The sequence below is a fragment of the Acanthochromis polyacanthus genome, chromosome 17 (assembly GCF_021347895.1).
Source record: "Acanthochromis polyacanthus isolate Apoly-LR-REF ecotype Palm Island chromosome 17, KAUST_Apoly_ChrSc, whole genome shotgun sequence".
NCBI lineage: Eukaryota > Metazoa > Chordata > Actinopteri > Pomacentridae > Acanthochromis > Acanthochromis polyacanthus.
In genome coordinates, this window is record NC_067129.1 from 28540408 (window position 1) to 28565562 (window position 25155).

The 25155-nt window shown below is 42.5% G+C and overlaps 1 protein-coding gene and 1 long non-coding RNA gene across 4 annotated transcripts in view; both read right to left on the minus strand.

Moving 5' to 3' along the window:
• The window catches only part of LOC127530663 (protein NLRC3-like), a 139439-nt gene extending 117509 nt beyond the window's left edge, over positions 1-21930 (minus strand). The window contains exons 1-7 of one of the 3 annotated variants that reach the window (XM_051938017.1): positions 21509-21930; positions 21123-21348; positions 19145-20943; positions 18894-19067; positions 18552-18725; positions 17956-18002; positions 17528-17805 (exon numbers count right to left, since the gene is read on the minus strand). In XM_051938017.1, the coding sequence (XP_051793977.1) occupies positions 19365-20570 (1206 nt within the window). In that variant the 5' untranslated portion in view covers positions 20571-20943; positions 21123-21348; positions 21509-21930 and the 3' untranslated portion in view covers positions 17528-17805; positions 17956-18002; positions 18552-18725; positions 18894-19067; positions 19145-19364. Of the gene's footprint in view, positions 1-17527; positions 17806-17955; positions 18003-18551; positions 18726-18893; positions 19068-19144; positions 20944-21122; positions 21349-21508 lie in introns of those variants that run through there. The other 2 variants (XM_051938015.1, XM_051938016.1) reach the window with 2 other exon arrangements.
• Positions 21931-23771: 1841 nt separating this feature from the next.
• Positions 23772-24618, minus strand: LOC127530683 (uncharacterized). Its single transcript, XR_007937354.1, has 3 exons — positions 24496-24618; positions 23976-24107; positions 23772-23892 (listed from the first exon to the last, which is right to left on the minus strand). It is a non-coding gene; the product is annotated as an uncharacterized LOC127530683 (long non-coding RNA).
• Between the last annotated feature and the right edge of the window lie 537 nt (positions 24619-25155).

Consider the following 25155-nt stretch of genomic DNA (forward strand, 5'->3'; position numbering starts at 1 on the left):
TATTAATGCAAGGGGCCGAATAATATTGCACGCCCCACTTTTCAGGTTTTTATTTGTTAAAAAAGTTTAAAATATCCAATAAATTTCGTTCCACTTCATGATTGTGTCCCACTTGTTGTTGATTCTTGACAAAAAATTAAAATTTTATATCTTTATGTTTGAAGCCTGAAATGTGGCGAAAGGTTGAAAAGTTCAAGGGGGCCGAATACTTTCACAAGGCACTGTAAGTCCAGGCTTGAGTCTTAGAGACATGTTAGAGATCAAGACAGACCTGACGCTCTCGCAACTCCGTACCATCTTAAAGGGACATTACAAAGAAGACAGCTCAACTGACCTCTATCACAGACTAATAAATGTTACACAAGAACACAATGAGTCTCCACAGAACTTCTTGTTCAGAGCAACTGAACTGAAAGAGCGTCTCTTAGCATCATCTAGAGAGCCAGGAGCTGATGAACAGTACAGTGCTGAACTAATACAAAGAAAGTTCCTCAGAGCTGTGGGCACAGAATTACTGAATGACAATGTGAAATATCAAATCAAAAGCTATCTTGATGATACAGCTGTCACTGATGATGTCCTCATTGCCAAGACCAATGAAGCAGCCAGCTTAGAGTGGGAGAGGCAGCAAAAGTTTAAGAAACACAGCAAAGAGCCAAGAATCAGAGAAATAAGAACAGAAAGCCAAGCAGTGCAAGGGGCAGAGATTGGTGCTGTTGGAGGCCGTGAACTGACACCTGCTGCTGTTCCAAAGACCAAAATACAGCCAACAGTGACTCGAAGGGAATCTTAGCTGCTAGATGTAATAAGCCAGCTAAAAGAGGAGATAGCGGAAATAAAGAATGCTATCCATGCATCAAAAAGGGCTTCCCCTCAGCATCGGCCAAACAAGAAACGTGGCTGTAAGAAGTGTCAGGAACGCAACCAGGAGGAACAGTGTGATCATTGCTTTAAATGTGGACAAAGTGGCCACCTGTCAAGGGGATGTAGGGCCCAAAGAAAAGACAGGACTGCACCGATTGATTTGTCTGCTAACATGGTAACAGCACATCCACCTTCACTGCTTCCTCAGTTTAAGCAAAATGATCCAAGAGATGTGCATAAACTCATCACAGACAGCATCCAATATCTGGAGGAAAAAGTGGCAGCTGACACACAAAGAAGATAGGATGACCATATTCTGTTTCTCTGAAAAGAGGACACATTTCCAGCTCACGCGCGAAAAAATTTCAGTCCCCCCCCCCCCCCCCCCCACACACACACACACACACACACCATTTTTAGGGGTTTTTGTGGGTCAGGGGGCTTTCTGTGCTTCAAACTCAGTTAAACAGATATTCTGAATTCCCCAGAAAAGAACACTTTACCTGGATATACAGAAAAATAGCCCAAAACACTCACAAACAGTTGCTTGATAAATAATATATTTATTAATTTAAAGCAATTCTCCTAAACAATATAATCAGTCACATACAAATATGGCCTGCTCTAGTCTTTAATAGTTATTGACTCAAGTTGTGTAGGAACACATGTATTCAGATGTTTAACAAAATAAGAAATAATCATCTCTCTTAAGTCTGACACTTACACCTTAGTTAGGAAAAGTGAGGTAGAGTACCATTCTTCAAAAATAACCTCCCAATTATCAATTATGTAAAAATAGAAATAATGCCTCAAAAATATTAAACAAAAAGAAAAAAGAGAGGTAGCCTATTCTTCAATGTTCAGTTGGCCCATTCTTCAAAATAATGTGTCTAATGGCAAATGAAAAAAATATGGAAATAATGCCTCAAGTCAACAGTCCTTTTTCCTTCTTTTTCCTTTTCTTATTAGCTACAGAGACATAAGTCCCAGCTTTGCAGACTGTACATTCTGCCTCCCATTTGACACCACCTGGACGAAAACAGGGGTACTTTTTTCGCATTTCATCAGTGAAATGACATTTGCGTTTCGGCATTTTCTTTCGGTTCGAGTGCTCTCTCACAGTGTGCCTACCTGCCTGTCAGCCTGCGAGGAGTGAATGAGTGTGGAGCGTTCCGGGGTTTGGCTCAAACTCTGCCTCTCAGAGCGTGTTTCCAAAAGAACCATTCAACGTGAATGATAAATACACTGGTCTGTGACGCGCTCAAGCTAGGCAAGATCAAAAACCCGGACATTTGAAGGACTTTATAAACGCCGACCGGACAGGCCGGACAGCCTCTCAAAAGAGGACGTGTCCAGGCAAAAGAGGACGTATAGTCACCCTAAGGAAGAGAGACGGCAGCAGTGAGCATTAATCTTCTCTCACCCCACCGAAAGGCCCAACGTCTCCACCTGATTGGTAAGAAGCACATGATCATTTGCAGATTTGATGGGCTAGAAACTAAGGCATTGTGGGACACAGGCTCTCAAGTCTGTCTCATAAATGAGAGATGGAGACGGCAAAACATTCCACATGCAAAGGTGAGGTGTCTGTCCGAGATCCTGGGTCCTGGCATACTCGAAGGTAGAGCAGTCAACCAAACACTTATTCCGTTTGCTGGGTGGGTAGAAGTCAAATTTGAGTTGCCTGCCACAGAAGCCACACCATTAGAGATACAAGTGCCAGTGCTGGTAACTGACCAAGAGGGAATAGCAGAGGAACCTATCATTGGTTTCAATGTAATCGAGCACCTGTTGGAGAGAGGCATACACCCACAACATGCTGTAACAGATGCTGTATGTACTGCTTTCTCCTTTGACTGCAAGAAAACTGAAGTATTTCTGAAAGTGATGTTGAATAAAGAAGAGGGGCTAAGTGAAGGCATAGTAAAAACAGGGAAAGAACTGATAACCGTTTCGGCAGGTCAGACAAAAGCTGTCAAGTGTAATGTGAGAACTGGTTCACTCCCAGAACACCAAGATGTCCTCTTTGAGCCCACTTCTCATCTCCAACTCCCAGAGGGCTTAGAGATTCAGGAGAGTGTTGTTCGACTGCAGAGAGGAACCAGGTCCAGTATCACCCTACCATTAACAAACCGCACAGCCCATGATATCTCCCTGCTCCCAAGAACTGCTCTAGGACAAACTCAAGCTGTAAAGAAAATATATCCTGCTGACACAAAGGCCGTGGAAAAGAAACAGACACAAATAATGACGCAAACTAGTGAAACAGTCTCACCATCAACAACAGGTAATGCACTCAAGCAACATGAGGACCTATGGGATCCCCCAGTCCCCCTAGACCATCTCGAACATTCACAACAGCTCAAAGTAAAACAACTCCTCAGAGAGATGAGTAATGTGTTCGCAAGGGATGAAAAAGATGTGGGAACCATACCCTCACTGCAGCTCAAGATCCGGCTCAATGACCCCACACCGGTACGTCAGACTTACACCTCTGTACCTAAGCCGCTCCATAGAGGGGTTAAAGAATACTTTGAAGATCTTCTAAACAGAGGCTGGATTAAGAAATCCAAATCTCCCTACTCCAGTCCTATTGTATGCGTGAGGAAAAAGGACAGTGGTCTCCACCTGTGCTGTGACTACAGAGAGTTAAACAGAAAATCTATCCCGGACCGCCATCCCATACCTCGCATACAAGACATGCTCAACACCCTGACAGGAAGTTCTTGGTTTTCGGTGTTAGACCAAGGAAAAGCCTATCACCAGGGCTTCCTGGAGGAGTCAAGTCGTCCGCTCACAGCGTTCATAACTCCATGGGGATTATATGAGTGGGTGAGAATCCCATTTGGGTTATCATCAGCACCTGCAGAGTTTCAGAGGTCAATGGAGGAGTGCTTAGTGGGATTACAAGACGAGATCTGCTTGCCTTACCTGGACGACAATCTGGTTCACTCCAAAACGTTTGAAGACCACCTGGACGATTTGAGAAAGGTTCTACAGCGCTATGAAATGCATGGTGTGAAGCTTACACCCAGGAAATGCGAACTGTTTAAAAACCAAGTGAGATTTCTGGGGAGGCTGGTCACCAAGGACGGATACACAATGGACCCTGCAGACATCGCTCCAGTCCAAGCGCTAAAGGAGAAGGAACCCGCCACAGTAGGAGAAGTGAGGAAACTACTGGGATTTATCTCTTATTACAGAAGCTATATTCCTAACTTTTCTCGCATTGCTACTCCACTCTATGATCTTCTAGCAAAAGACAATATAGTTAAAGACAAACAAGCCCAAAGAAAAACTCCTAAAAGGAAACAGCCAAGAGGAGGTCAACTCCCAACATCCCATCCTGTCGAGTCGACACAGGAACACGCACAAGTCCTTGGTAAGCTTGTTGATTTGTTGTCACAGCCACCAGTCCTGGGATACCCTGACTTTGAGCAGCCGTTTCTTTTACATTGTGATGCATCCCAGGAGGGACTGGATGCAGTACTTTACCAGAGACAGCAGGGGAAGTTATGTGTGATAGCCTATGGATCCAGGACTCTAACTGCCCCAGAGAAAAACTACCACCTCCACTCGGGGAAGTTAGAGTTCCTCGCCCTCAAATGGGCCATATGTGAGCGCTTTAGGGACTATTTGTACTACTCGCCACCGTTCCTGGTTTACACAGATAACAACCCTCTCACATATGTGCTCTCTACTGCTAAGCTAAATGCTACCACTCACCGTTGGGTCGCCGAACTCGCAGACTTCCAATTTACCATCAAGTATCGACCTGATAGAGTCAATCGGGATGCAGATGGCTTATCTCGCATGCCCCGGACATGGAAAGATACATGGAAACCTGCACACAAGCGGTAGCCCCAGGATGTGATAAGCAGTGTGACTCAGGCTGTGTCCATTAAATTACAAAGTACTGATCCCTGGCTGTGCCCTTTTATCTTTCATTGGCAGTAGATGATCAAGAAGATGAAAAGTGCAGACCAGTGCAAAGACTGTCCCGAGCAAGTGTTAGAGAAGCACAACGGGAAGACCCCATCATCGGTCAAGTGCTGAATATGTCACTTCCAACAAATGGCCTAAAAGTGGGAAGCCAACTCGAAACTCTGACATAGCTGCTCTGGCCCGAGAAAAGCAAAAGCTACACATTGATGAAGATGGTCTATTGCATAGAAACACTGCAAATCGATCACAGCTCGTCCTGCCCAAGAAGTACCACAAACTGGTTTACAAAGAACTGCATGAGGATATGGGACATCTAGGAGTGGAGAGAGTACTGACACTCATAACGGGATCGGTTCTACTGGCCCATATGCAGCGAGATGTAGAGCATCACATAACAAAAGTATGCAGTTGCTTGAAAACAAACGCCTGAACAAGCCGACCCGTGCTCCTCTCACCAACATAACAACAACATATCCATTTCAGCTTGTGTCAATCGATTACTTGCACTTGAAAAGTGTAAGGGCGGATATGAGTACATCTTGGTCGTCATGGACCATTTCACTCGATTTGCCCAAGCGTATCCCTGCAAGGACAAGTCAGCAAAAACAGCTGCTGAGAAGTTGTATGGAGATTTTATGTTGAAGTTCGGCTTTCCCACAAAACTCCATCACGATCAAGGAGGGAGTTTCAAAACAAGCTGTTCGCTAAACTGGGGGAATATAGTGGAGTGAAAGGATCCAGGACGACACCGTATCACCCTCAGGGGAAGGGCAAGTTGAGAGGTTCAATAGGACCCTCCTGAGCATGCTCAGATGTCTCCTGAGAGGGCTAAAGAAGACTGGAAAGCCTCCCTTGCCAAAGTAGTGCATGCGTATAATTGCACACGCAGTGAAGCCGACAGGCTATGCACCATACTTTCTCCTGTTTGGACGAAACCCCAGACTCCCTATCGACTTGATGTTCGGACTCAACGCAAAAGACCAAAGCGCATCACACCAGGATTATGCAGAGAAATGGAGACGCAGAATGTCCGATGCTTATAGACTTGCTTCTGAAAACTGCCAATAAAGAGAATAAAGAGGAAAAGCATTGTACGACAAGAGACATATGGAGCAGAGTTGTCTCCTGGGTGCAGAGTGCCGGTGAGAAACTTAAATGAAAAAGGCGCCCAGGAAAGTTGAGAGCGTTTTGGGAAGATCAAGTCTATGTGGTGACACCAGAGAAAACATGACGACAGTCCGGTATATGAGATACAGCCAGAGAACGGAAGAGGTCAAACACGAGTGATGCACAGAAACCTCCTGCTTCCTTGATGAGTTCCTGCCTGTAGAGACAGTCGACTCACCCGAACAACACAAAAAGAAGAGGAACAAGAAGCAAGAACGTAAACAGCGGCAATATGATAACAGCTCAGAGGATGAGGATGAGTGGAGAGACATAACTGGATTCCGACTGGACAACGGGAGATCAGAGGAACAATATGAGCCAGCAGAGGAGATCCTTGGAGATGAGGAAGCTGAGATACGAGACTCAAGTGCTGGAGAGGAGGATGAGCCGCAGATGGAGGAGCCAGAGATTGACATTCAAGAGAGAGATGACGACACACAAAGAAATGGAGAAGATCATCAATCTCCTGAGTCTGCCGACAGTGACCAAGATGGCCCTGGTTCATCATCTGTGCAGCAGAGAAAGTATCCTTTGAGAATAAGAAAGCCTAAGCTAATGTTTACTTACCACAAGTTGGACAGCCCACCATATCTCATAAATAAGTAATCTGTTTAATCTGCGATGTAAATAATTAAGTTCATAAGTTTATTCTGACTGTTTATCTTATTAAAAGTTGAAGTTCTGAGGATGAATAGGAATAGCAACCTGACATGCTATATAAATAAGTTACTGCTATGTTAAAACCTTACTCAGAGAAGTTGCAGATACCCTGGTATGTAGGGAAGAAGCAGTTGACTGTTACAGTGCACGATAACACCTGCTGCGCATATATGGCATGAAGAGGAGATACGTGTCATATAAGTAACTTGGAGAAGTTTTGCACCTTCCATGAACTTTTTGGACTCCTGACTCCTACTTAGCATTACTTGGACTATGAGATTCATAAGTATAGCAAATGGACTAATAATATTAGAATGTCGGGACGCCATTAAATTTTTGAGGGGAGAGTGTGGGGATATGAAAATACTGATGTAAAATAGGCACCCCTTCAAAAAATGTATTTAATTGGTAGTAATATGCTTTTCATCTTCAGTTTCCTTTTTATTTTCTTGTCTTTTCTCGCTAATGTACATCCTTTCTGAGCCACACAGTTAGATGTGGGACTTGCTCTCAAGGGAACCTCAGGCCACAGCGGCATACATAAGCAGGGTTCTGCAGGCACCATGAAACAGCAGACAGACGGCCCACATCTTGCCGCACAGCATTTATGTTTTCTCTTGTTGTTTACAGGTATGTGTTGAGGGCATGGTTATAGAATGTAGTCATGGGGTGTTGCTGGTGGGAACAGTTTGGCCTGATGTTTTCCCACCCGTGTAATTGAGAGTGATTTGTAGGTTTGCCAGTCAGAGGCAAGGCTAAGCTAGGCTGGGGTGGCATGCTAGCGCAATGCATGAGGGCAACACATGGATTTGAAATTTAGCTATCTAGAACTACTGTGTTTACTACTGTAAGGCTAAAGAGATTGTTGTACATTTTGTATTTTGGTTGTAATGAATATGTGCGAGTTGCGGCGTAGAATAAGCAGGTTCTGCTGCACCATGAAACAGCAGACAGACGCCCCAGATCCGCCGCACAGCATTTACGTTTTCTCTTGTTGTTTACAGGAAATAAATCCATCAAAAGACACACTGACTTATGTCCTCAGTTAAGTGTGCAACACAATACAACTGAAAACACCAATAATTCAAACCACAAAAACATGCAACACATACAAAAATAAATATCTAAACAAATAATAAAACCCATCCTCTCTGCCTTGTGACACTCAGGACATGAAGCGGTAGAAATAAATGTTTATTTAGGCTAAATGCATGTTACAAAACTAAATACCTGGGCATTTGTAACACTTGTACATAGAAAAAATAATTTGCAAAAAAAAACAGAAATCCTGTGCATTTACATACATGTGGCACTTGTACATAAAAATAAAGCACAAAAATATACAAAGAACAGAAGTGCATTACTCTGTCACAGCATCATTTCTCCGTACTGGGTCAGGCCACAGGACTTCATCTACATCACAGGACACATTTTCTCTGGCCAGGCAACGGGGGAATAAACCCCTGGCATGCCGTATCCATACTCCTCTTCTTAGATTTCTGTCCATTGTAGTGCCTCACAAACCAGTGCTCTGGCTTACATGTACCCTCACATCATTAGCACAAGTGTGATCCATTTTGAGTTGTTGTGTTCAACCGGTGACGCCTGAGCTTTAACTGTGTTTGACTTTTGCTCACCTGTGCTCACTATTATGCAACACAGGTGCATCACAATGACAATGTGTTGACAAGACGTGTCTAAACAGGTGAAAAGAGCTTATGGTTTAGCCAAAAGAGTGACTGATTCAATAAGTGGGTTCAGGCAACTGAGAATTTGGTTCAGACAATAGAGTTTAGTGTTTTAGCGATTGAGAAAAACTGTAATTTTGATTGACTTGAGGCGTGATTTGTCAGCATAGTTCAGTTTTGAGCACAGATTGAACTGTTTTGGGGTGAAAGTTTGGTTTTGCAAGAAGAGTCAGAGGTTTTGTGAATGTAGCTTGAAAATTGGGTTTTGTGTTCACAGTTTAGGGAAAAGGAGAGCAGCTTTCCAGGAATGTGTCTTAGCAATCGAGAAAAACTGTAATATGTTTTGAAAATATACAAGACTTCATCCATCCATCCTCTATATACCGCTTTATCCTCACTTGGGTCGCGCTGGAGTCTATCCCAGCTGACTCGGGTGAAGGCAGGGGACACCCTGGACAGGTCACCAGTCTGTCACAGGGCTACATATACAGACACACAATCACACTCACATTAACAACTACGGACAATTTAGAGTAACCAATTAACCTCAGCATGTTTTTGGACTGTGGAGGAAGCCGGAGTACCCGGAAAAAACCCACGCATGCACAGGGAGAACATGCAAACTCCATGCAGGAAGATGCCAGGCCCACCCCGGGATTTGAACCGGGGATCTTCTTGCTGCAAGGCGACAGTGCTAACCACTACGCCGTTGAGCAGCTATACAAGACTTGATTTTAAATAAAATAATGTTTATTTATACAGATTGTTTTTACACAGTATTATTTAAATCACATAAACTTGTTTTTGTTTCAAAGATTTATCACAGCCCAAATTAACATATAGTTTTCTGTTTATTCTTAAAAGTCTAAAAATAATCAAAGTTTTTCTTCCTTCTCTAGAAGAAGGACCAGTAAACTCACTGCACTGATGCACTTTATTCATCAAGTTTTTTTATTTTTATTTTTTTGGTTTCTCAAGTGATTCATTACTGAGAGAACCAAATTTAATGAAAATATAATCTTTATAATCTTTGTTGTGGTCTGTATCCAAATCTCAGGACGCTAGAAAGCAAGTCTCGTTTCGAAATCACGCGAGAGGTCCCGCCAAAACCGCTATCGCACGATTTCGGAACGAGATTTGCTTTCTAGCGTCCTGAGATTTGGATACAGACCACAACAAAGAGCGATCACCAAGTAATGTGGAGGTTTTCGTTCACTTCTCATCTCTAGTATGTTGTGGGACACTCATTGAGACTATCTGAGCCGGTCAGTGTGGGAAAAAAGCACGTTAGGGCGAACTTTGACGCAGGGGGGGCAAGTTGCCCCATACTTTTCACTAGCTGAGCTGCTAGCTGAGCTGCTAAGCTGCCTGCCTGGCTAAATACTGGAGCTATGTCGACAATTCATTTCTCCATCACTCACATGTATGAAATGACATGAAAACAGACCCCAGGTTGAAGAAAACTGAAGTTCCCCTTTAAGAGAGTGAAAAAAACCAGCAACTCACAGGAACAGTTATTTATGCTGCAACATGTGTTTGACATTGTTGACACTGAAAATCTACAGGCCAACATTTGCGCTAATCGAAAATTTGCAGTAATCAAAAAGAGAATCGATAAAGAGTTAGATCGACTAGCAGGATTAAGAGCACTGGTGTCAAAATCTTATCAATTCCCATCCCTGAAGAAAGTTCAAAATACACTAACACCCTCAGATAACAGAGGTCACCCTTTCCCATGCTAATAACTTCCACTGATTTGATTTTCACTCAGTAGGTATTCATACTATTACAGAAACAGAAGAACAAGCATGTGTGTGCGTATGTGTGTGTCCGTGCATGTACGTGAGGGTGCGTGTGCATGTGTGATGTGAGCTTCTCTCTAACAAAATGTTGATCAACTCCACTCTAGAAAATGCCATACTTCAGATTCATTACTTTAGAGCTGGCTTTTTGGCCACCAAGCTCAAGGCACAGCTTCTGGAAAGCCTCAAATGTAAATTTCAACTGCTTGGGGTTGTTAAGGTTAAGAGCAGAGATTACTCCCATCAGCAAAGCACAGGATCTGGCAACATCAATCCCCTGGAGGATCTTGTTCCCCTCTACAACGATGGTTGCACACCCATCACCGATGATGGCAATCTTCATCACTTGCATGGCAAGGTCTACATCAAGCTCCTCCACATCCTTGAAGAAGAAATTAAAAGGTGTTAGGATCAGGGTTTTGACTCTTTTTGCTTATTTCCTTTTGTATTTTTTAAATCTTTCATCCTGTTCAGATCTATTAATCTTTCTATACTTTTTATATTTTTATCTTATTTTATCCCTGTATCATTCTTTAAATCTTTTATTTTTGATCATGTTTAATCACTTTTTCCAATCAATTTTCATCCCTTCTTTATCGATTTTTTGTATCATTTATCCTCTTAACCTTTTATCTAGTGTTATCCTCTGTATCTTTCTTTAACTTTTTGAAGTCTTTTACCCTCTTCTATTCCTTTTTATCATTTAATTACCATTTTACCTCTGCATCCTTTTATAAATCATCTTATCATTTTTTTCCTTTTTAAAATAATAAAAAAAAGTTTTTATCATTTTTTATCCTTTCCATCCTCCATTTGCCTACAAAGCAGGGGAGAAAATTTATTTTCTAGGATAACCTCACCATTTCCAGGACATTTTACCTTTTTTTTTTCTCAATTTTGTAAGTTTTCCATGACCGGAAAATTGATCAATCACTTTCCAGGATTTCCAGAGTCTCCAGGATCCCCAAGGATGTATAATATACATGGCTCAAAGCTTGTCAGGGTGATGTGCATAAGGGAATGCAGGTCGACCATGAACTTCAACGCCTCGGCCACAGGAGGCTGGTGCACAGGATTGAAATGGACATACCTCCCCATAGGAAGGCAAGCAGTTCAAAGAAAATGTAAAATTTAAAAGCGTTATCAACTACTTACGCTGTATTGTTTGAAAAGGTCCCTCCCTCCTTCTCTCCAAGATAGACTATGAGGCAGCAAATGGCAATTTCTCTCGTTTTTGAACTGTGTTGTCCTGAAACATGGAAAAAATACAACAAAAAATCTGATGCGAGTGTCAACCAACCATGGACAACATTACACAGGGAGCAAAACATTTAATATTCATTATACCTCAGAAGCATGTCCTTAATGTGCCGAATCTTCATGCTGGCAGCTCCTCCTTTTGACTGGTCAAGGCCATCAATTTCGGGGTGCATTGGTCAAGCTGGCCAGAAAGGTCGATTCAGGCTAACAGTTGTTATCCTCTTGAATTCTTCACTTATCTACAGGACACACAAGTATGAGAACCAAACATGGCATAAGGATAAACAAACAAATAAATAAATGCAGAAAGAAAGAAGAAAAGAAAAAGTACACTTTGGAAATGAAAAGGCTACTTCTGTATTGTATTTCTCTATTTGTTTAACATCAATTTGTGGACATGTAACCACATTGAATTCAATCAACAGTACAAAAGTAATTATTTAATAAACATTTTATAATCTCACCTGTGCTTCACTAAAAAGTGCAGGCCAGCGCTCCATGAAGTCACTGATGGCAGGGGCCTCTTTTACTATTTCCTCCCGACGAAGGCTGAACGTCTTGGCCATTTTCTGAGCTACAACCTTGGAGTTGTCCCTTTTCATCATTTCACTTAGGAGCTCCACTCTCTCTTTTTCCAAACTTGCAGCAGATTCACCTGGACCATGAGGGGGTAGGTAGTTCACTTCAGCCTTCTTTGGTTTTTTTCAGGTTCTTTGCCGGATAATGGTCATGTGTTTGTCTCCTCTTGAGTGAGTTCACTCAACTTCAGGGCAGCCGAGTCCTCTAAGTTTGCTCCTGAAATTGTTCATCTTATATTTCAGGCGCTGCACCCAACCATAGGCCCCATTAAAGGACCCTGGTTCTTTCAGGCAGGGATGCTTTTGAGTGAGGGCCTCCACAACTTCACTGATCTGCTGACGAGATGGATAAGCAGTGTACTCATAAATAGCCTCTGCTAGTTTTCCGAGGATGTCTGGGAGTAGTGGAACGATATCTTTAGTAGAGAGAAGAGTTCCATATTTCTTGAAGCCACTCACTGCCTGTCTGAATTTGGATCTCAGTGAGGCCAGAAAATTTGGGAATTGGAAACCGAGTAGGCCAGCGCTGGGAACGGTGGGCCTGGACTGTCTTCAGATGAGAGAATCAGTGTGTCATCGGTTGACACAGATGTGTTGTCATCAACAAAGTCATCCTCACCGAACTGATTAGTCAGGTTGGTAACAACAGTGTGGTCACATCAGTTAAAGTCAAAGTTATTGCAGGCTCTTGGTCCTGAATAAACACAACCTTGATTGTGTCTTTATCCTTGAGGTCAGTTGTAGAAAAAAGGGTGAAAAACTCACCAAAATCAACATCTTTATAGTGAAGACTGAAGTCTCTGGCAATGCAAATGTATCACGAATGACTGAGTGAAGGTCGTCCACTGTCTCAGGGATTCCAGATGGTAGTGCAACTTTACGGACATCATGATCCGCAAGGATCACTCGGAGTTGAGCAGGGTGTGACATTATGCCACCTGTGGACAAAATGCTTGACATGTTAAAGTAATTTATAGTAACAGCAAAATGGTGAATAATGTTAAGAATATATTACCGTATTTTCACGACCAAAAGGCGCACTGTACCAAAAGGCGCATTCTCAGTTATGTGTGCCATTACTGTATTTAACACACATAAGGCGCACCTGATTATATGGCGAGGGTTTATATACAATCCATGCCCACACTTCCCCCTTTAACGTTCTCATGGTGTCCTCTACTACATCCGCCTTACAACAACAACACACACACAAGCATACAAGTGTGCGTATTTAAAAATAGAGCGGGAGCAAAACTGAGTTTGGTTGTGCTTTATTTAAGTATTGATTACAAAGTACTAACATTTTTTTAATCATCAATAGGCCTCGGGCATGGTAAAACACACGGATTAAACAAGCACACAAGTGTGCGTATTTGAAAATAGAGCCGGAGCAAAACTGAGTTTGGTATTCACATTTTTTTTACCGGTAATCGTCATCAATCAAACCCATGGAAGTCCTCATCCTCTGTTTCTGAATTGAACCGCTGCGCTAAACCTCCATCAAACATGCCAGGTTCACTTTCTCACTGTCAGAGTCACTTTCCGTGCCGTGCGGCTCCTCGGAAATGATGCCGGCTTTTGCGAAAGCTCGAACAACAGTGCCAGCAGACACGTTAGCCCAAGCATCTACAACCCATTCGCAAACTGTGGCGTAACTCGCCCGGCGCTGCCTTCCACTCTTAGTGAAACTGTGGTCTCCATCGGTCATCCATCGCTCCCACGCCGCTCGCAGCCTTACTTTGAACGGCCGGTTCACACCGATGTCCAGCGGTTGGAGTTCCTTTGTCAGGCCTCCCGGAATGACAGCAAGCTCAGAGTTCATTTGCTTCACTTGTTTTTTCACATCGGCTGTGAGATGGGCACGCATAGAGTCACAGATCAACAGCAATGGTGATGCGTGGAAAAAACCACCTGGTCTACGTCCGCCTTACAACAACAACAACACACACAGGACGCACTGCACCATAGGGCGCGCCGCACAATTTGAAGAAAATCTAAGACTTTTATGTGCGCCTTATAGTCGTGAAAATACAGCACATTTAACTTTTAGGTATGGAAATCAGGAACACTTTTACTATTATGTTCAGACTTGGCATGTACAGTAAGACTGCGATATGCAAGTTCGTATCATTTCATCTAAAAAATTAGCACATACTATGGGCAACATCTATTGAACATAAATGCTGCGCTTGAGAGTCATAATGCTTGTACCACCAAAAGTGTACGATATCATCATGTGTCTCCCATTTTATACTGACAGGAGAAAACTGTGGTATTAGAACTCATCAAGTGTTACAACCATCCCCGGTCTCCCCTAAATCAGTATAAACAAAGCAGTAGTGGGCTTATAGCAATTTAAATGACTAGTGTTTGATTCTTTTCTTCCATAAAACTTAAGGGAAACACTTATCTGTGTAGTCATGGACAGAGTCAGACCTGTCCACACAGACCTGAAGGTGTGTGTGCGTTAGGACGCATGGCTGTGCCGTTACGGAGCGCACCACGGTGTCTGCTGGTTCGTTTATGAATCATAATGAACTCCTTTAGCTTCCCTGTCCCTCTCTGTCGGTTTTATCATAGCCCTGTTTGACTTTTCTCATATTTTGGGAGCCCAGAGGGCCGTCATAATGTGCTCTTTCTCCGTAGGTGCGTAATATGTGTGCCTGTCGTCCTGGTCAGACGACAGCCTGATGAGCGGTTACATCCTGTTATCAATACATTTGTAAATATAAATGTAGCTGTCCATTTCATAAAATTGTATCGATATTATCCATTGATACATTTAATTTAATCCACAAGAAAAACATATTACCACTGAATCCCAAGCAGGTGAGCTTCTCACAGGCTGTCACCTCCTTATGGATTCAATACCGACCGCATATTTTAGTTTCAAATGCGGGACAATTCGGTATTTTAAGGGACGGCTGGTAACCCAGAATTAGACTGTGATTCAGATAAGACGAAATAATAAATACAACTCGCCAACACACAACTTATTTGTGCGCCGGTTTATAAGTCACATGCCGAAATTAACCCATTACTCCCGCATTGAAGCCAGTACAGGCATCACCTAGCTAAGTTTACCTCGGCACACAGACTGCAACAACACTGCACGCATTTAAAAGTAAGGACTTCCAGATTTCGATATTCAGTTACAGTAGGCTATCATCAACAGAATCCTGAGCGAATGCAAATAAGCACAATTAAGCATAAAATAACTTACCGTTCACCAAAATGCTTCGGCTGTCCTTCGGCTGCTCACCATGTGCTCACTCTGGCCTTAAACATGGTCGCTCGCGCATGCGGGAAAGAGAGACTGTGGGCCGTTTACACGTTTCATGATGAACTGAAATTTTTAAGCTCTGACAAGGTGGTGGTAGTGCATTGAATCAAAAGGCATTATTTCTATGTCATCCAAGCTCAAAAAAATAACATTTACAAATAAAAAGTCTAATTGGATTACAGAACTTGATTTTTTATTTCACAACAATAGATTTATTTAAGTTATGACAAAAGGTCCACAGAATTACTTTTTAGAGTGTATTTAACAAGAGAACAGAGAACTGATAACAGATGTGAATTTCTCCTTGAGAGAAAATCCATCACTTATAAATTTTATCTCCTGGTTATAAATGAACGGTTCCAGATTTCTGCAGTTAAAACAGATTTCCTCAAATCTGTGCGTCTAAAGTCTCTACTGAGTGACTGTAAAAAGACACAACAACAGAGAACACTAAGAAAACAGAAACATTTAGAGAAAACAACAGAAACACAACAACTGACCCAAACTAAACTACACACAGCACATCACAACTGTGGACGTCAGAGAGGACAGGAGGAGACAGTCTCAGTGGGCGGAGCCAAACTCAGAGGCCCCGCCCATTAATGGATGAAGCTGTTTATTAATAATAGTGTCAGTGACAGAACATAACATGGAAAATACTATTTAGCTCATAGTTTTAATATCATATTGTTAAAGTTTCCATCTCAAACATAAATGTTTCTCCACACAACATGATAAAATGATGGTTTAATATCAGAGAACCAAATCAAATAAGACACTAATCCCATGAGATAAATAAGAATTACTAGAATAAAATAGGACCTGATCCTCTACTGTAATCATGTTCATATGTAATCAGATATGGACCTCAATAAATCAGCATCATTCTGGTCTGTTTATGGAACAGAAATACAGAAAACACTTTTTTTTTCAAATGTTCACATTTATTGATCTCTCCTTTTATAAAATATTTTATTAACAGCCTGAAATCTGAGTTAAACAAGTTTCAACAAAATTATGCTCCAGTTTCATTTACACATGAGCATGACAACTTAAAGATCAGAGTGGATCTACAAAGGGAAAAAAGGTCACACGGCACTGAAAAACAACATATTTTACCTCCTGATTAGAAAAACCTTTCAGTATCTACAAATTATTTGTAATGTACATACACTTACACATCTGTGTAGTAATCCTGACCACCTGAACGGACTCACCACATCAGACAAACTAAAGTGGGAGCTACATAGAAACACATGGAAGGAAATTAAGAAAATTTAAACTGTAAAAAATCCAGAAAACTTGTGGCAGTGTGTGATGGACAGAGTTCCACCAAACCAAGACTTTCTACTGAAGCTGAGATTTACTGACATCAACACGACAAAAATACTGATGCTGAAATTTGGGCTTCAAGGAAACACTCATTAAGAAATCCAAAATTAAATATTAAACAAACAAATTATTAAAACTAAGTACAGAGATTAAAAAAAATCCACACATACAGAGTTTTTTGTTTCAAAATTATTCACTGAGACATTAAAATAATCATCTCTGTTGAATAAGAAATTCATGAAAAGCAAATAAAAATGAACTTAATCCACATAAACAGGTCTGTCTGCTGAAACCAGGATCAAGTGTGGCTGCACAAAAACCTGATTTTCTCTGGACAATAATGAGTGAAAGTCTGTCAGCACTTTGTAGATTCACTGCTTCCTCTCTCACTTCACACTTGGTGCAGCTCAAATGCTTTTAGTTCAAGTGAGCGTCAGAGGAACACCACATCCTGATTTAACTCTCAACCTTTGACTGGAAAAAGACGCAAACACCACATTTGGCTCCTGGAATAATCACAACTTCCATCTTTGAAGAGGAACAAGTTTACAAGGAATCATTTAGAAGGATTTCACAAAGAAACACATTTAATCCATGAATGTGAAAACATGTTTGTGAGGGACAGAGTCATGGAGAGACTCAACTATCTGTTCAACACTGTTTCTGTACCAGGAGGAGACTCTGGAGACTGAACTCAGCACAGAAACACTGAGGAACCAGACCAGAACTTAAATCCAAATCCAGGATAGAGAGGTTCAGTGAATGTGGTGTTGAAGGTGTGGAGGTGGATCAGAGAGTCAGAGGAGACTCTGTAGAAGGACAGAGTTCCAGCATCAATGTCCACATAAACTGAAACTCTGTGAGAGTCTGAGGAGGACTGATGGATGTTTCTATGTTATCATGTCTGACAGAGTAACCATGATGATCAGAGCAGAACAGACTCCAGGACTGATCATTACGTCCAAACCTACAGTCAGTCACCGTCTCCTTTCCTTCTGATTCCTCTGTAACTCACTGATATATGAACCTTTCCACTCCACTCCACCTCCCAGTAACAGCGACCAGTCAGACCAGTTCCACACAGCAGCTGCCACCTGGAGTCAAACCTGTCTGGATGATCAGGATACAACTGATCCTCCTCCTCACATGTGTCACCTTCCTGTTGTTGTCAGACAGTTGGAGGATTCTGTGTGGTGTGTTTGTGTCGACTGTGAGCTGACAGGAATCTGATGGAGAGAACAAACACAACACAGCTGCAGTTATTGATGGATCATGTGATCAGTATTAAAGCTTTGATGATGACCTCAGAGATGTGACACTTTGAAGATGCTTGAATGTGCTGCTTTGTTTCCATCAATCCATTCAAACACACTTACACTTCCTCAGACCTGGTGTCAACCATCGGACTCCAGCAGGCGTCACCCTGAAAGGAGGAGGACGGTCAGAGCAGCAGAGACTCTTTCAGCAGCACACATGGACGTTACATGGCTCTCACACTGTTCCACTGATAAAGGACCAGTCCAACATGGAGACACAGACACCTGAATGCAGCATCTCTAAAGTCCTGTCCTGTGCTGCTCACGTTCCAGCTCAGTTTACACTCATTATTCAGCTTTACTCATTTAGGTTTCCTCTTTTCATGGAGCGAGGCTAACAGTTTGTCCTGCTTCCTGTTTATAAGCTAACCTGGGCTAACAATTTACCCTTCTTTCAGTCTTTGTGCTAACCTGGGCTAACAGTTCTACCCTGCTTCCAGTATTTGTCCCGAGTCTGGCTAACAGTTTCCCTCTAATTCCAATCGTTGTGCTAAAGTAGACTAGCAGTTTACACTGTTTCCTGTCATTGTACTGTGCTAATCTAATAGTTTCCCTCTATATTCAATATTAGGGTTCAGCTAAGCTAACAGTGTCCTTCTGCTTCCAGCCTTTGAGGTAGGCCAGGCTAAAAGGTTCCTTCGAGTGTCTGTCTGTACCTGAGAGTTTCCAGTCTACAGTGTGGATCCTCCACTTTAGCTCTCAGCATCTCCTCTCCTGAGTCTCCTGGATGGTTGTAGCTCAGGTCCAGCTCTCTCAGATTTGAGGTCTTGAAGCTCAGAGCTGAGGCCAGAGAAGCACAGCCTTCCTCTGAGACCAGACAGCCTGACAGCCTGCACACACAAAACAACACAAACCTGATGGACAACACCTGGATGGATGTTTCTCACTCGTTGTTTTCTTCTTTGTATTTCAGCTACATTTTGCTGCAGATTTGATGTGCCTGAAGCAAAACAACAATCAATCTTACTTTTTTTTTGTTTCAAAGTGTGAGTCCTGACCTGAGAGCTTCCAGTTTACAGTGTGGACTCTCCAGTCCAGCAGAAAGACTCGCCACTCCTGAATCCTGCAGGTTGTTGTTAGTCAGGTCCAGCTCTGTCACACTGGAGGACTGGGAGCTGAGGACTGAGGACAGAGCTCCACAGCTTCTCTCTGACAGATTACAGCCACTCAGTCTGAAGAGACAAAAAGCAGATTATACTGATGAAACAGCAGGAAAATGAAAAAGGATCTTCAGTCTCCAACTACTTACAGAACTTTCTTGGAGGCTTTGACCACTGGCAGCAGCCTCAGAAGAATCTCCTCTGAAGCAGAGTATTTCTTCAGGTCAAACACATCCAGATCTTCTCCTGACGACAGTAAGATGAAGCCAGAGCTGACCACTGAGCAGGAGACAGTTTATCTGTGGACAGACGTCCTGATCTCAGGGACTGTTGGATCTCCTCCACTGAGAGAAACTTCCTTCAGTTCATTCAGACAGTGGAACAGATTGATGCTTCTCTCTGCAGACACATCCTCACTAATTTTTCCTTGATGTACTCCACTGTTTCCCGATTGGTCTGTGAGCTGCTTCCTGTCAGTGTAAACAGGCCTTGTAGGAGATTCTGATTGTTCGGCAGTGACAGACCCAGGAGGAAGCGCAGGAACAAGTCCAGGTGTCCATTTGGACTCTGTAAGGCCTCGTCCACAGCTCTCTGGTGGAGATGTTTGAGTTTAGGTTCCTTGTGACCTACTTTCAGCTTTGCAGAGGCAGTTTGTTCTTCTTCCAGCAGGTTGATTCCAGAGGTGATGAAGGTCTGATGGACATGGAGAGCAGCCAGAAACTCCTGAACACTCAGATGGACGAAGCAGAACACCTTGTCCTGGTACAGCCCTCTCTCCTCTTTAAAGATCTGTGTGAACACTCCTGAGTACACTGAGGCTGCTTCCACATCGATGCCACACTCTGTCAGGTCGGACTCATAGAAGATCAGGTTTCCTCTCTGCAGCTGATTAAAAGCCAGTTTTCCCAGAGACTCAATCATCCTCCTGCTGTCTGGACTCCAGTGTGGATCTGTCTCAGCTCCTCCATCATACTTGACCTTCTTGACTTTGGCCTGAACCACCAGGAAGTGGATGAACATCTCAGTCAGGGTTCTGGGCAGATCTCCTCCCTCTCTGGCTCTCAGCACCTCCTCCAGAACTGTAGCAGTGATCCAGCAGAACACTGGAATGTGGCACATGATGTGGAGGCTTCGTGATGTCTTCATGTGGGAGATGATGCTGCTGGCCTGCTCCTCATCTCCGGATCTGTTCCTGAAGTACTCCTCCTTCTGTGGGTCGGTGAACCCTCTGACCTCGGTCACCATGTCCACATAGACAGCAGGGATCTGATTGGCTGCTGCAGGTCGTGTGGTTATCCAGAGGCGAGCAGAGGGAAGCAGATTCCCCCTGATCAGGTTTGTCAGCAGCACATCTACTGAGGTGGACTCTGTAACATCAGTCAGGACCTCATTGTTGTGGAAGTCCAGAGGAAGGCGACACTCATCCAGACCGTCAAAGATCAACACAACCTGGAAGTCTTCAAAGCTGCAGATTCCTGCTGCTTTGGTTTCACTGAAGAAGTGATGAACAAGTTCCATCAAACTGAACTTTCTCTCTTTCAGCACATTCAGCTCTCTGAAGGTCAATGGAAACATGAAGTGGATGTCCTGGTTGCTTTTGTCTTCAGCCCAGTCCAGAGTCAACTTCTGTGTTAACACTGTTTTCCCGATGCCAGCCACTCCCTTGTCATCACTGTTCTGATTGGTCCATCTCTTCCAGGTGAGCCTTTAAAGATGTCTTCTGCTCTGATGCTTCTTTCTGCTCTGTCTGCTTTCCTGGATGCTGCTTCAATCTGTCTGACCTCATGTTCATCATTGACCTCTGCAGTCCCTCCCTCTGTGATGTACAGCTCTGTGTAGATCTCATTCAGGAGGGTCTTCTGTCCTGCTTTAGCGATGCCCTCAAACACTCTCTGGAACTTCTTCTTCAGAGAAGATTTAAGTTCATGTCTACAAACTGCAGGAAGTTCTGAATGAAAACACAAGAAAGAAAGAGTGAAGTAGAAGTAACCTGGATATTAAGCACCAAAGCAGCAATAAAGCGAAGGTGACAGTTTGTCCCCTAAAGACTGATTCTGTGAAGATATTCTGAGACTTCAGTAAATGTTCTGTTGATCAGCAGCTTCAGTTTTACACAAATCCTCTTACTGCTCTGCAGACAGTCAGCCAGCTTCTCCTGCTTCATCCTCCTCAGGAACAACACTGTGATCTGCTCAAACATCTCTCTGCTGCTCCTCTGATCTTCATCATCACCCTTCAACTCCTCCTCATCCTCCCTCTGACTCTCTGAGCATTCTGGGTAGTCTGGACTCACAACCTTCTTCATCTTCTCCAGCTCCTTCTTCACAAAAGTCACCATGTTGTCCTCCAGCAGCTGGAACAGAGAAATGTGTCAATGAGTCCATCAGAGTCAAATCATGGAGCCAAACATCAGATCCATGTTGGACACACTGACAGTCCACTGGTCTACAAAGAGCAGCATGGAGACGCCTGAACACAACAGATGGAGAACAACTTGTTGTCCATGAACTCACCATGAATATGGAGTCCAGGCCATGCTGCTGGACAGACTGAGCTCTGGGAACCTCTGAGTTCTGCTGCTCCACTCTGTGGATCAACATCAACAGTTAACTCTCACTTTATCACACAGAGACAAACACCAGCTGAAGGTCCATGATGTTCATTAGAGATTCCAACATTAGTCTGTTTTCCTCTGCAGGAACTTTCTCTTCATTTTGGCTCATCATCAGTCTTTGTTCTGACCACAGGAACCGTCTCTGTAGAACCTCTTTCAGGACTGTTTCTAGGAGTTCAAAGTTCCTACTCCAGGGTTGGAACTTCTGAGAGAACCTGGAAAACTGCTCTGTAGGTCTGGATGTTGACTGATTAAACTCAGAGAGGACAACAAGAACCATTTTTCTGTCCTCTCCATCCTCGTCCAGCATCAGTCGTCTCCATCAACAATGTAAAATTCACCCAGAAGGCTTACACACAGGCTAACATGTGGGCTAACATATACAGGGTGACCCAAAAGTTTGGAAACAAAGTTTAACTGCAGTGTCTATTTGAGTTGGGGGTGCATGAATTCACTCTTATTTTACCCATTTATGTTATAGCATAAAAAAATAACTTAAAAGCATAGTATTTGCCGAGTGCAATAACTCGGAAGAAAATTAATAGTACCATAAGGTCCAGGTATGCTGGAACATAACTTCAAAATGGGTCTGTGTACGTCGCCGTCATTCTATTTTCGATTTGGGGTCAAAACACCAAAAACGGATAACGGCCGTTTCCCGTTTTTCGTTTTCAAAACAAAAATCGGAAAACGGAAAACCAATCCGTTTTCCGATTTTCTTTTTTCAATAAAAACGGATATCAAAAAACAAATTAGAAGTTAAATTTCATTGTTTGATATCCGTTTTTTAACTACACTTTTGCAAGACAAACATCAGAAATGACGACGTACACGGACCCACTCTCCTAGAACCAAATCAAAACATAAATGTTGTTAACCCTTTAAGCTGCAGTCAATTCCAGCCATTATCAGTACAAAAAATCACTAATATTCTATTTTTAAATAAAAAATATGACGAGACATACAGGGAATATTGGACGGGCATCGCCAGGTGCATTTCCTTGAAAACGACCTATTCTTAGTAAATATACCGACTTCAAGACATGTTTTGGACAAAATATTTTACTGACTTGTTTTTTCTGGATGTCCAAGGTTGGATTATGGCCGTTTTTTGTGGAATATGTTCATCTGTGTGTAATAATGAACCCGGAAATGTGAGTCGCGCTGTGTACGTTGAAGCCGGGTATAGAGAACGGATGGATGGATATTCGTTGTTTGTCGGACAAATGAGTTTATATTACCCGCTGTGGTAATCACATCTGAAAGTGGTTTATACCGGCGGATTCATGAGAATCTAAGCTTTCCATTGGCGTATAGTGTTTGTATTATCGCGTTTGCAGCCTTCGGACATTCTTTAAATTCCTATGCAAATGTTTTTGGTGTCCGTTTTTGGTGTTTGGACCCCAAATCGAAACGGATTGGTTTTCCGTTTTCCGATTTTTGTTTTGAAAACCAAAATACGGGAAACGGCCGTTATCCGTTTTTGGTGTTTTGACCCCAAATCCAAAATAGAATGACGGTGACGTACACGGACCAAAATGCAGGCCATCAGTGTCAGATTTCAAAACTCTTGATGGTAAAGTATCTGACAGTTTTAATTTTTTTAAACATCCAAAAGTACTATGAGGCAACATTTACTGGCCAGTTTGAGGAACCTTCCTAAGCATGAATGAAGGTACATTCCAGAAGATACCAGTGTAACCATTCACGTCTTTGTATAAGAAACAAACATGAACATGTTGAAATATGTTTGTTTTACACTAATCGGTTACAATTCTGAATGTATCTGTGGTACTGATTTATTGAAATAACATTATATTATTTGGATTATAGACTTTTCATTTGTTTCCAAACTTTTGAGTCACCCTGTAGGCTAGCATTTAGGCTAGCAGAGCTTATATGACAACAGAACTGGAATTTTGTTCACTAATGACTTTATTTCTTGATATTTTAGTGAACTCAGAGTTCTTGCTGTGATCCACCTGGTTCTGTTTTTAATGTCTCTGTGGATGATGTTCACATTATTAGCATCACTTCTTTGAAACATTTGTTCTATTTCATGAGGAGCCAATCTGCTATCAAACTAGCAGCTCTGAAACCTGATGAACATCTTACCCCTCTGCAGCAGGACCTGGTTCTCTTTTAAAATATATAACTTCATCCTTTGACTGGTCACTCTTGAAGGACACACAGCTGGATGCAGGTCCAGGTTCAGGTTCAGGTCCAGTTCCAGGTCCAGGTCCAGGTCCAGGTCCAGGTCCAGGTCCAGGTCCAGGTGGATTCCTGTCAATAATGATGCAGCAGTGATGTGATGCTGAGCTCTGACATGCAGCAGAGTCCTGGACAGTTAGAGATGGTGCTCTCACCTCTGAGCTTTGCTCTGGTTCTCCTGTTCCCCACACAGAGAGCTTTTAGAGGGAGGGACTCCCTCCTCTCTGTCCTCACACTCATCCATGATGCTCAACTCACAGCAGCTCACACACACTTTCTACCTTCACCTGCACAGGAAACAAACATCATTCATCCACTCAGATCCTCCTGGAAAAGATCAGCTGCTGCACTTCTACTATCAGTCCAGCAGATGGAGTCATGGAGCTGCAGAGACTCACAGAGAACCCAGAGGGAAAAAAGACATGAAGCAGTTTATATTCTGAAGAAACAAAGAAACATCAGCAGCTGATCAAACTGACTGAAGTCAGTCAATAATCTCATAGAAATGTTAACTGATTACAGTCAATCAATAAGCTAATAATCATATTGATCCATGTTTAAACAGCAGTGATCCAGAGTTTGTGGTGAAATAAGAAGTGAACATGTAGAAACATGACAGAGCAGAAACAAACAGCAACATTACTGAAGTTAAAGCAGCAAACAAAGCAAACTTACACTTTATTCAAAGCGCTGAAGAAGAAGAAGAAAGTTTCCAGTCCACTCCTGGATGCTCAGACAGGTGATCTGTTTACTGGAACCAGTCAGGACTCCACCTATGAGGAAGCAGCAGGCAGACTTTCACAATAAGAGCACATTTTACAGGCTGATTCTGACTGATTTCATGTGACAGGTTATTTCAACATTCAACCTTTAATGTTAAAGACCAATAAATGGACTGAGTCTAATTCAAACTTGACTGAAGGAGCAGCAGAGTCACAAACTGCAGCTTCTGATCAACACACTGCTTCCTCCAGCAGTCACAAACTGACCGTCCACCCACTTTACTCTGATTTCTAACCACTGATTCAGGATCTGGAATGTTGGACAAGAAGATGGAATCAGTTCTGATTATGGGGAGTTGGAACTCGAAGAAAAACTAAGGAGTCATTTAAAGTTTCATCTTTGAGTCCATTAACAATAAATAAAAACAAAAAGATAATCCATAGGTCAGCTGGTGATTTTTTTGTGAACCAGGTGTAGCTGCAGGTCACAATAATAGAAAACTAAACACATAGAATACTTTAATATGAAATCTGTGGACACTGCAGTAAAAAGATGATTTCAACTGAACTTTCAGAACTGAGCAGCAAGTTGTATCATAAAACTCAAATATTG